Source organism: Chelonoidis abingdonii, chromosome 2 (genome assembly GCF_003597395.2).
Source record: "Chelonoidis abingdonii isolate Lonesome George chromosome 2, CheloAbing_2.0, whole genome shotgun sequence".
Classification (NCBI taxonomy): Eukaryota; Metazoa; Chordata; order Testudines; family Testudinidae; genus Chelonoidis; species Chelonoidis abingdonii.
Genome location: NC_133770.1, coordinates 123,068,189 through 123,081,152, shown reverse-complemented (window position 1 = coordinate 123,081,152; position 12,964 = coordinate 123,068,189). Strand labels below are relative to the sequence as shown.

Genomic DNA, 12,964 nt, shown 5'->3' with positions numbered 1-12,964 from the left:
GTGATTTACCATTATATATTAAATCACTTCACTTCTCAATGTCTTTTCCCATTTACATGGGGAAGGAGGTGCCCACAGTTCTTCAGGACTCCTGCCAGTCCATGGCACAGGTTCACAGTCGCAGAGTGCCATTGTATTCTCTTCAGACTTCTCTTGACAGAGTCTTTCCATCATATTCTCAGCCTTCCATGTCTTTTCTCGCTTCCCTCTTCCTCCCATTCTTTCTTTGCTGGTTTCTTCCATTCTTATCACACGTCCAGCCTACCTCAAATGTCCAGCCTCTTTATCACTGAGAGTCCCAAGTTCATCTTCCCCCTAATTTCTTCCAGGCACACTCTGTCTACCCTTTGCTTGTCTGCCATTCTCCTCAGTATATTATTTTCAACTCTCTGTATCTCCTTTTCTTAGATCTCCATAAGATCCACTATTTCCAAATCACAGAGCAGGCAGGTAGAAATTGATGCAGCGTACACTTTTCCTCTCAGTTTTTACTTCATTGCTGGTCCTCTTTTCAATTCTCCAGATCTCTCTCCAATTGCACTAAGTGTACTTCCCAAACACAAAAATTCATTCTTCTGCTTCTTTCCTGAAACCTACCAGTATATATTAAATATCCCTATTAATTATTATTAATAATAATCATTTATATTACTATTGCACCCAGACTATTGTATTTGGGTTTATATTTCACTCAGTATTGGAATATGGTACTCTACACTGTTTTTTTTTTAAATCTAGGATGTATCTATATAGGATTAAGTTAGTCAAACTTTTGCTTGGGATCTGCTCTAGAAAGATGATAGAGAATTTATATCCATATGACTTCAATAATTTAACACCAGTTTTAGAAGTGATCCATTTATAGTCTTAGTTTTCTTTTTGAATTTTTCCCTGTATTCAGTGCTCAGAGTGTGCTGAAAAAAATTAGCAACCTATCAGATTTTGCAGAGTGGGTTTGAATTTGAAAGCAGAACACAAACAATTAAAACAAATTTTTAAAGACCAGGTCACTCCTGGTTCAATATGGCTGCACCAGGAGGACGGAAGAATGCAAGGAGCTTTCCTCATGCTTTTCGCACCTGTGCAAAGGCCAGCTACAGTCTGACTGGGAAGCGAATGCACTCTTCTTGGCTCACGCAAGCCTCCCCAAAGGAGCAGGGAATGATGGGTGAGGGCAGGACTATAGTCACACCCACTCATCACACTTACTAGCAAACCTACCAGTATTGAGGGAAGTGAAGGCTGCACCCTTTCATGCTTGTTATGGGTAGTGGAGTTACTTCTCCCCACAGTTAACCAGAATTCCTCCTGCAGCCCCCACTGCAACATGGCCCCATCTGTACCACAAAGGATTTAATCTCAAAAGCCCTATTTGGCTGCACGAGATTGCTGATAATACTGATGTTGATCCTAAATTTTAAAAGGAATTTGTTTCAACTTTCAATTTCATTATTTTAATCTCAATTTTTCTCACAAATTATAGAGAACATTAAACGGCAAATCAATAAAGAAATGATGATTGTGGTCCTTATATAATTATTTAAATCATGGAAAAAACTGAAACTAGCCCCTTAAACAACATAATATGTATTGGTAAAGCATATATGTGGTAGGGATGACTGCTTAATGGAGGAAGTATTAAACGTTTCAAACTTTATTTTACGGACAATTTATTACTATGTTTATTTTAATGAGTCTAAAAATCATCCTCCTATTCATAGCATCAAAGTAATAGATCTTTGTTCTGAAGGTACTTGACAGAAATGCCTGCCGGGCTCCTGACAGATCACTAGCTAATGTAATGGTTACAAAGCCGGTCATGAAAACATGAAATTAGGTTTAGTTACATTATAACAAGGAAGGTTTGCTGAAATTTGGGTGTTGAAATATATCTAGATTTTATTTCTTCCTATTCAATTTTTGGGTTTAGCAAACTAGCATAGGTGGAATAAGAACCAGTCTAAATCTCTATTTAAAGGTTTGCAAAATGCAGTTAATGATTTTGCTTTCTAATAGATGCATGTCTAAAATCCGTCTGGGACCTGAAGTGACATTCCTGGCCCTGACAAAACCAGGCGATAACGGAAATCTCTTAAAAAATACGATTTACATCAAATCGTTCAGATGTAGCACTGTAACCAATTCAAAACTCCAGACGTTATGAGGTTTCCCCATCACTATATACACTAACACAGAAATTCAGTGTAAGAAAAGAGGAAGGCTAGAAAATCACTTAATAAAAAATGGAAGACGCTTTCCAGTGTTTTTCATTCCATTTGCCAGTATCACTTACAACAAAAATTTAGACATTCTGATAGAAGTTGTTCTGATTCCTTGGAGTAAAGTCAAATGCATTGAGAACTACCACTCGGAACATATATAGTATTAATAAGTGACAAACAGGACAATTTGTTAGGAGTTTCACTTGAGAGAGGAGTGCATAATCAGGCCTCATTGTCTTTAATCTCATTTTCTTCTTGTTTTTAGTGATTATAGGGTTTGGGAAAGATACCAGATGAAAAGTCCTAGGAACTGACTGCCTACAGAGGTGTCAGGAATGAAGGTATGTAGCTGGGCCTGGTATCAGCTGGCTAACTACAGCCCTGATTAACCAGATCACCTGATTGACTGAGTTCCATTGCGAGGAATGCTGTTAAGACCAGCACTAGCTCAATGCACTCACCCATAATTGTGATCTCTCTTGTGTCTGCCTCATTCCTGCCTTACTCCCAGCTCTGCTCCTGCCTTGTTTCCAGCCATGCTCCAGTCCTGCCTTCGACCTGTCCCAGCCCTCTGACACTGCCTCTGGTCCTTGACTTGGCTCCTGGTTCTTGACTTTGGCTCTCACCACCACTGTTCCAACCACTAAGCATGACCACCTACCTCCTGGTCCATGACAAGATGTGGCTGAACAGGTGCAGTTGAAGTTTCCTCATGCTGCCAATATGCCTCAGGAGGGAGAGACCACCACTACTGAGGATGAAAGGAGAGTGGAGACTCCATGCACTACAAAAATTACCCATTATTGACGACAGGCATCAACCAAGTGTGCATGTGAACCAGTGCTGAAATTAATTTAACTTGACATGCAGATAAGGATAAAGCGTATTTAGCACCATTTCAGAAACCATGGTTAAAACCTGTTCAGGTCTACTAAGTCTTCAGTTGTGTCAGGATCCTGGTTTCCCTCCAATAGATCATGTGATCCCCACAGCTCCAGGCCTGGCTCCACAGCATCTGGGTCTTCCCAGCTCCTTGAGGCAATCCTTTCCCCAGACAGTCACCCCACCTGCCTTTTTACTTGTGTCCAACAGCACCTCAGGTTAGGTGGAAGGTGAAGCCTCAGAATTCAATTAAGCTCGTTGTAAAAAAGGGCAGATTTTCTGCCCCGACCCAGGGTAGTTGTGATTATCTTTCTTATACTGGACTTTCAGGCTTTTAATTTTTACTGTCATCAACTGCTTCTCTGGTTTACACCAAGCTCCAAACATCACTGAGACATCCAGTTAAACACTCAAGTGCTTTTTTCTCCCATGCCGCTTCTAGATCTCCTCTTCACACTACAATCAGGACGCAGGCGTTGGCCTCTGACCAGCTGGGAGCATGCATATAAACTGTCTTCTTTGGGACATTCTTGTGAGATGAGAAAAAGCTGTTGCAGATCTGTTGCTAGTAGAAGTTGTCTGCTCTTGAAATAGCTCACACAGCAGAGCTCTGTAGTGTGTGCAGAGATATTTCTATGAGTATGTGGCTTCCAGTCAAGTTGACCTCTGTGCAGTGGAATGCAGAAAATCAAGTGCAGGCATCTGAGCAGTGATTGGTGAGCTGCAGCACAATCATGGAAGGACTATGTGTGAATGATTTGTGCTAGGACGCCAGAAACCTCTATCCACATTGGCACTAAAAAAGTTCAAAATGAAACAGTTAAGAGTGAACCAGTTCTTATACTTGCTGAAAGGAAGTATAATCAGAATGGTTCCTGGAGTACATGCAGACCATTTGGAACGATTTTGTTGTGGATGTGAAGCATTTCACAAGCTTTTAGGATGACCCAACAGTTCTCAGAATGGTAAATTTCTCTGACATAGACAAGACCTTACATGCATGTATACAAACAGGCCTGGTAACATAAGGAGATGAATGGTAGGATGTTGTGGCCTGTTCCAGAAATAGTAGCTTTCCAGCTATCCTTACTCAAATTTCAATCCTTTCTTTTTTAGGCAAAGTCCCGTTAAAGAATAGGAGCTTGCCTGAGTAAGAACTGAATCAAAGCAAAGGATTTCAGGATTTGACCCACTGCTTGGGACATTTGTGCCTACCATCCTCTTGCCAGGCTCTGAGCCATCCAGTTCTCTCCAGCAGAAAGGACTACAAAAATAATGACCAATGAAAAAGAAATGAGCTTACTTACATTACTGAATGTAAGTTCTGTACAAATATAAAAAGCACAGAAAAGCTATGAACTATAAAAAGCCCCAAACAGCTTTAATAAGGCCAATGTTTGAACTGCAGCAACCATGAATTATACATAATATAAACACAAAGGGCATGTGCATGTGGATCTATAGGGGTTGTTATGAGGAACGATGATGTAACTTATTTGTTACCTTCTGGAAAGTAAGCAGCATGCTGAGAAACCCTGAATTATTCATTAGCTTCAGAGCTTCAGTCCATGATGGCTTCACACATGTTCGTTCTGGGTCAGCTGTCACAGAATCAATTTTTCTTTGGAACAGAAGTAGCACACAATCCATGATCCGCATTATCAAGTGAGGAGGTTTACCCAGTTTGCGAACAGTAGCAATGTCTACTGGTTTAATAGTCTGAAAAATTACAAAAGAAAACGATCCTCTTATTTAAGCATCTATCTTTTGCAAACTGAGGTGCATGAGAATTAATGAATGTCTCCATCAGGGACCAATGTCTCTTCAAATCCAATGTAATCTAACTAAAATTCAAAATGTAGTGTGTCTTTTTAGCCTTTTACATCTCAGCATAAAGGGCAAGATTGTGGCTTAGCCACTACCCAGGATGGATAGTGGAGGTAATGACGAGGTGCTATACACTGGTGGCACCTCCCAGAAGTCCTGTGCCTCAGGTAGACACAATTGACTTGTTTCAAAGTTGGATCTATAAAATGAGCACTGCAGCTGCAGTTTTGCAAGCAGTTCTGGTGTACCTGATTCTCTAATAGTTTTAACTTCATAAATGCACAAGCATTGGTGCTGGAACAATTTGTACAGCAGGGGTGCTGAGAGTTGTCTGTTACAGCTATTCCCCTATTCCATTTCGTTTCTTAAAGCTGTCCCCATACTCCATTTTGTTCTCCTCCTATGGCCGCCTCTTCCCTGGCTGTTAAGTTGTTTAGTGGGACCACTGCCCTGTTCAAAGGGTTAGTCCTGTTATCACCTTGTTAAACCTGGGCTTGGTGTAGGGTAGGCAATGTCCAGCTGCAAGACCTATTGTGTTTTTAAGGTCCTGGGCATGAGTCATAGGCCTCAAGTGCTTTTGAGTCACCTATTGCACAGGACTCTGCCCAGACATGTCTCTGTGCTCACCTGTTGTTTTTTTTTTCTCTTTCCCCTGCCTCTGAGCCAATCAGAAGTACTGGTGGGAGACTGCCTAAGTTTGCCCTTAAAACCAGACATTTTCTGATCAGACCTCAGAAAGGTTCCTGCATTGCTGCCTGGTCTGATCAGCCAGGGGTTCTGGGGGGTCCTTTCTCCGCTCTCGTTTTATTTTTGAGCGTACCCCCGTTTTTTGAAGCCCCCCCCACGAAGAACGAATTGCTGCCTGAGAGATCTCCTGATTATTGAGACTATACCTAGCCTTCTGATGATCTAGCTGCTTTTACCTCTGCTGCTTCCTTTGGGGCTGATAAGAATCCCTCTGTGAAATTCTCTATACTTTTATTTTATTATTTTAGCTGCTGGCTCTGTCTCCCCAGCACTCAGACTCAAGCTAAACCTTGGTCTGTGTCTTAAAACCTCTCATAAACTCCGCAGCACTTTGTTGCTAAAAATAAGCCTGTGCTGCTGCTAAGCTGTGCCTTCCTGGACTGCCAGCTTGCAGTCCCCCCCACTGCTGCTAAGGTGCACCTATTAGAATCAGGTTCTTAGTCTAGATAAGTTGTAATTTCATTTTGCATAGCTGTGGTTAAGTTAGGTTTAGAGAATTGTTTGTATTGTGCTCTGTAAGTTAGGTTTAAAAAATTGTTGCATTGTGTTCTGTTACTTGCTAATTTGTGTAGTCTTGGTTAAGTTAGATCATAGATAAGATTTTGCTGTGTTCTGTATAATTGTGGTTAAGTCTGTCTTCCCGCTGCCCCCAAACCTCAATTGTATTACTAATGTCTAGCATAAAACCCCATTGGTTACACTTTTTTCTCTCTAACACACCTCACATTTTACATTTACACTACTGTGACACATTTTACCCATAACTGTTAGTTGGCTATATGCTGCTGTGACACACCCTTTACATAGAAATTGTTAGCTACCTGTTACATTTATACTTCAGTGTTAATTGGTTACCAACTGTATTGTACCCCACTGTATTGTACCCCACTATTGAAACCCCCTATACTATTTGCTAAAAGAAACCCCTCCCCAATTGTCTACCTTAACAAACCCCATACCCCTCACTATTGAATTTTACCTGTTTTTTGCATTTTCTTAATAAAGTTTATTTTGCACCCCACCTGTGTGGTAATTGCTCCCCAAGATCCCATATACCTGCAGGCAGGGACAAGAGTCATTGAACCAAACTGTGAACTCTGTATATAATGGAAACCACTTCAAGCCAGTGGGTGCAGCAGCACCCCCAGCACCGTTAGTTCCAGCACCTATGTGCACAAGTGAAGATAAGACAACCTTTGTGCAAGGGGAGGAGCTAAAGGAGTGGGCCTTACAGCTGACATCCCTATTCCCTTCTGTTCATTCTCTTGTCTGCCGCAGTGGCTTGCTAGGGCACTGTAATCCTTGGATTAATGAATTTTACCACATTTCAGGTCAGTTCAGCAAAATAAAATATTCCAATTCAGGTTGAACCAGGTGGAAAATCAAATATTTTTTACAAAATCTAAATTTTCAAAATTCTGATTTTTGCAGAAACTGCATTTTCCATCAGCAAATCATTCCAGAGGAAAGTTCCCAATTAGCTCTTGTCCTGAGTGACTTTTACATGCTGACTCTACACAAACAAGCTGCTGAGCTGCCTGTGGGCAACTCTCTGTGATGACTCATCCCTGAGCCTGAGCTGGTGAGTCATCAGAAGCAACTGCCTGTGGATCCTATGACAGGGACATACCAATCAACAAAGGCCCAACCAATCCACAGGCAGATATATAAGTTCCTAATGCAAGCAGACACTCCAGTCTCCTCAATGTTGCTACCTTGCTGGGAGATTCCCAACTGCCTAGTAGTTCTGACAGACTCCCCGATCCCCAGCTTGCTCCTGCCCCAGTTTATGCCCATTCCTGCTCCTGCTCCAGCCTTAGCCATCCCCTCAGCTATCTGACACTCTCCCTACCATACACGCAGGAAAACAGATTGCTATTTCCATGGACTGTATACCAGGCATCAATCCTCTACAAAATGGGAATACAGGATAGGGAATATGAAAAGAGACATGTCTCACCAGGGGACATCAGCAGAGCACAGACAAGAAGAATGGCACTGCCAGGTGTTGTTATTGAGCAGGGTCCCTGTCCACCAGCTTTGCACTTGTGATAAGAGCAGACTTATGGCTGCTTTAGATTACACCCACCACCTATACTTGCTTTAACTAGACACTAGCCAGAGGATCAGTGCAGTGTACATTTTTGCACATTATATCCCTTGGGGCTACCTGACTCCCTTTTTGAATTTATACCTCAGCACACAGAGGCAGACAGTGTAACTGTCACTGCACCTACTTTGTACAGAAGGAGAATCACTTCAGAAATGTAGTATGGGTACAACTCACTTTACATTGACCCAGCAGCCTACACATAGCGCAACATATTGAAGAATCAGGCCAAAGTGTGCTGAGGGAATGCACACAAAAGCAGCATCTTCTACACTGTGCACTCCCCTCTGGAGCCCAACTCTGCTGCTTGATAGTGGGAGAGGCATTGCCCATCTTTACTCCTCTGCTCCCTGCTCGGCCTTTAGGGTTTCTGTACAGGGGTGAGCAGTCCAGTGCCAGAGTCCTCTGGACTTTGCCAGTCAGAAGAATAAAACTGAGATTGCACCTGGCCTCTGCTTAGGAGTGAAAGTTGAGGAAACATCCTTTTAAATCTCACCCCCGGACACCTTTGCCTAGCTAGGTTCAATCTAACCCAAAGGGTAGCATGTGATTGTGTTTAGTGTAAGGTGTCCAGCTGATTCAACTGCAGTTTCCGGACCTTGTATCTCACTCACAATTAATATGGTAACTGGAACCTGTCAGTTTATGCATTTTCAGCATTCTGATTTGCCTTGCTGAAGATGGACAAACATAATTAAATGCTCTAGGTTCCACACATAATGATCATTACTCTCATTATCTGTATGCATTGTCATGGGATCAATTCAATTCTGACCTGCAGTGCTGCTTCTGCTTCCTCCAGTGCAGGTCTTGCAGCTTCAAGCTTCTCCTCAGCTGCTGCTTTATCAATGGCAATTTCATCCACAATGGCATGGGCTTTGTCTTTCACCTTTTGGACCTGCATTTTCACCTTTTCAGCAGCTTGGGCTTTCATAGTCACGTCCAGTAAAACGCCATCAGCTCTTTCAGAAGCAACAGCCAAGTCTCTCTCTTTCACTGCCAGTTCTTTGGACAGCTGGTTTACTGAAACCTCAGCTTCCATGAGTTTTGCAAGGCCTGTTTAAATCAAATTATGACAGTATATTTATGCAGCAGATAAAAGTGCCTAAATGTTCAAACTTCGGTGCCTACAATCAGTCATTCAAATCCATATTTAGGAACCTGAGTAAGTAGCCTCAAATCTGATCTCACTTACTATAAACCTGTTTTACACCTGTGTAACTTCATTTATTTCCTTAGAGTTACTTCTGATTTTCACTGGAGTAAGGGACATCAGAATCATGCTCCAGGGTCACTTACTCAGGTTCCTAAATATGGATTTGGATGACTAATTTTAATATTTATTTTCTTTTAATGCATGTTCTTAATTCCTCAAAACTATCAGACCACATTACATAATGATACTCATTCAGGATAACAGCCATTTAATTTAATATTAGCACAGAAATATGAAGCAAGATTTTAAAAAATCGTTAAAATTTAGTATTGTGGTGTGTAGTTTTATAAACTTCATAAGACCTGACACGCACTTTATAAATTCGTTTGAGACCAGGAGAAACAGGAACTCGTTAAATTGCTCTTAAGCTCCATAGAACAGGGCAAAGCAGAGAGGCCTGGAGCTGTGGGGAGCTCAGGAGACGCAGCAGACCATGTTGCGCTCCTAAGCTCAGCATTACATGGAAATCTGGGGAGGTGGGGGGAGCTAGAGACAGACAGTATGCTCCTGAGCTCTGGACTGGCTCCATATTTTTAACAAACAATGAGAAAAACAGACAAAGAAAATCATGTATAAAAATACCTCACAAATAAATAAACGTATCTAAACCATTACTTTGCATTCTCTCCAAACAAGGATAATTCTGCATTTGTGTAGCCATTCACCGGCCATCTATAGGGGTATGTTTGCACAGCTCAATTCTGCAAGTGCTCAGCGTTATTTAAGGTACTGAATATTCTTGTGATGTTCTGAACACCCTCTTCTCCAGATGATTACCTTGGCAGCTGAGGGGGCTCAGCACACTGCAGGATCAAGCCGCTAGCCACCCTCCTACTTCAGAAATTGGTGAAATCATTGACTGCATAAGAAAATGTGGTCCATTCTGCAGCTGGGCTGATTCCCTACTCTCTTCTGTGGTAACTAAGTAATGTACTTCATGGATCTAATGAATACATTACTCTGAGGTCTGCAGGTTGCATGGGCTGGCTGAAGGTTGTTGTGTGAGTCCAGGTCCTGAGCTATTGTAAATCAGCATATCTCCACTCTATGGAGCTAGGCAGATTTACACCAACTAAAGAGCTGGCCTGGGGTCTTCATCTGAGTGGTGGGAACTCAGTCATGAGAGGATGGTGGATAGGAAAGCTGTAAAGAGATTTCCAGTCTGTACAGAAAAGGGTAGATAAAGTAGATTGGGTTTTCTGCCTCACTGTGCAATAGTGGACTGAGGAAACGTGGTGTTTCTCATTTTGATCACAGTAGGTTGATGGCACGCACGGGATAGGAGAGTCTCTGGTCTGCATGTGGATGTCTGGCTAATAATTGGTGAATAAACTGGAGGATGGTCTGTGGTTGGGTCTGCAAACCTTTGGGTGATTATTTGTGAGAGTTTGTAGCCCATATTAGAAATGACTATGGAGGTAGAATGGATAGGTGCAGATTTTTAGGATGAGTGCTGATCAGGAACTTTGGGAAGAGTTAAGCTTGGTTTTGGAAATTTTACCTGGGTATATTTATTTAATAGACTATAAATTGTGAATGTATTTGAATATTTACCTACCTTCCTTTGGTTGTTAATTTCAATACTTTTAAATGCATAATTTGTTTTTGGTTTTTTTCAGCAGTACTATTTCTTGGAATACATCCACAGTAGCAGTTTTAACTTAAAGTTAACAAAGGGCTTATCTATTAATTAATATCAATTTACAATTCACTTGTAGTCTACAAAACATACAAAGTTATTGAAGCGAAAATTTCAAGTGTTTTGTAAGCACGCTGTACAACATAACTGAAAACCAATTATGGTAGCTGCCTTGCTGATGGAAATGAGCTCGCTTAATTTAAATCTATACAAACAAGGTAATTTTTTGAAATGCTATGACTCAGATTTTTGTATAAAAGAGTAACTATTAATGGTACACTACCATTCCATAAAATGTTAATTTTGCAACATAGGTTTTAATGGTATCAAAACCATTAATTCCTCATCCACTACAAAAGAGTTTTAGAAATAATAATTGTCTCTGACATGTTCAGCATTTTGAGAGATCTAAAGGATATGTCAAGCTGTGCAAGATTTAAGAGTGGAATGTTATATACAAATCATTTTGGATCAATTCTGATCCCACTCCATTTTTTATCCACAGCAATGGGAGCAGGATTGGAAATTTACACTGATCTATCCTATAGAGCGAAATCTTGCCCACACCCACACCCACAGCCACAGACAAACCAAAATGCAGCAGAACCACTAGGACGTACAAAGGGCACTAGGAGTGAGCAAAATGGCAGTGCTGGGGGCTTCTCCAGACCCTCTTTTCTAAGCTTTTCATCATTCACTGACTCCTCCTCCATCCTTCTGCCTTCCATATCCCCGTTCTCTCACAACTGCTCTCATATTCTCATGTCCTCTCTGACCACCAAACCTCTCCCTTATACCCCAAAAAACCTTTGCTACTTTTTACATTTAAGTAAATATGTCAATTTTAGAGTTGTACATAAAACAAATTCTTGTACCACAAAGGAATTACTACACACACACACAAATTATAAAACGGAGGCACCATTTGTGACTCTGGACTCTATAGTTAAGGGTGAGTTGACTTTTTCATTTAGAAAAGGAATGCAACCTCTTTATTCTTATATATATTACATACACATATATCTTTCTAAAAAAAAGTATATTGTACCTGTTTTCATGCGGTCAGACAAATTTCCCACATAAGCAAATTTCTCTCTATAGATGGTTTTGTAGCCGCTGATGAATGACAGATAAGACTTCGGAGTCACAAATGTTTGACGCCTGTATCGTTCAAAGTACTCGACGCATTTTTCAGCTACGAAATCTTGAAATGTTCCCATAGTGTTAACAACACTTTGTTTTACTTCATCTGTGCATTCAATTTTGTAGGAAGCTAAAAAATGCTGTGCAACAGCTACTAGAGCATCTTTAGGCCAGCGCTGAAACCAGTCCATAGTACATCCTGAAATCAAACCTGGAAACTTTAGTGCACGAGTTCTGAATTTTTCCCCAACAGGAGAAAAACAAAGAACCACATGCAAATTGTTGCGAACTCGAGTAAGAAAATAGTCATAGAGATTTTCACTACTAGGAGAACGTCTCGGGTACTCTTTCTTCATCACAGATATCAGGTCTTGTGTTATTTCATCTATTTCATCACGTGCAAAAAGATTGGAAACCTCACCTGAAGCCAAAACATTGTTCATGTACTCAAGAAAAGACTCATCTCTGATTTCATTGTCTGTGAATATAAAGGTAATACCCTGTCCTTTCTGTCCAGCGGTGCGGTACAGAATTTTCAGATCATCCATAAGGTTATTAATGCCATATGTTCTAAGGTAAGAAAGGGTTAAAGATGGACAAAACAAAATAAATAGATCATTTCGGGAAAAAAAATCATATTTTCTGGCTTAATCTAGTTAGGTCAAAATGTATAAATATGTAATTCATTTACAACATCTCCTTTCACGAACAAAATCTGTTGCAATCTATGTTAGGTTTTCTTAAACCATTTGGACAAATTGATCATTGGCATACACTGGGGCAACTTCACTGAAATTAATGCGGTTACATCCTTTAACAGGGTAGCAAGACTAAGGGTATGTCTACACTACGGGATTATTCCGATTTTACAGAAACCGGTTTTGTAAAACAGATTGTATAAAGTCGAGTGCACACGGCCACACTAAGCACATTAATTCGGTGGTGTGCATCCATGTACCGAGGCTAGCGTAGATTTCTGGAGCGTTGCACTGTGTGTAGCTATCCCGTAGCTATCCCATAGCTCCCGCAGTCACCCCCACCCATTGGAATTCTGAGTTGAGATCCCAATGCATGATGGTGCAAAAACAGTGTCGCAGGTGATTCTGGGTAAATGTCGTCACCCAATCCTTCCTCTGGGAAAGCAACTGCAGACCATCATTTCATGCCCTTTTTCCCCT

The 12,964-nt window shown here is 41.1% G+C and overlaps 1 protein-coding gene across 2 annotated transcripts in view; it reads right to left on the bottom strand.

Annotated features, from left to right (window-relative positions):
• LOC116821627 (dynein axonemal heavy chain 5-like) overlaps window positions 1-12,964 on the bottom strand; it is a 295,723-nt gene that overhangs the window by 115,180 nt on the left and 167,579 nt on the right. For both annotated transcript variants that reach the window (XM_075062654.1, XM_075062655.1), the window contains 3 exons: window positions 11,692-12,356; window positions 8,564-8,844; window positions 4,608-4,823 (listed from right to left, as the gene is read on the bottom strand). In XM_075062654.1, coding sequence (XP_074918755.1) covers window positions 4,608-4,823; window positions 8,564-8,844; window positions 11,692-12,356 — 1,162 coding nt within the window. The remainder of the gene's footprint in view (window positions 1-4,607; window positions 4,824-8,563; window positions 8,845-11,691; window positions 12,357-12,964) is intronic.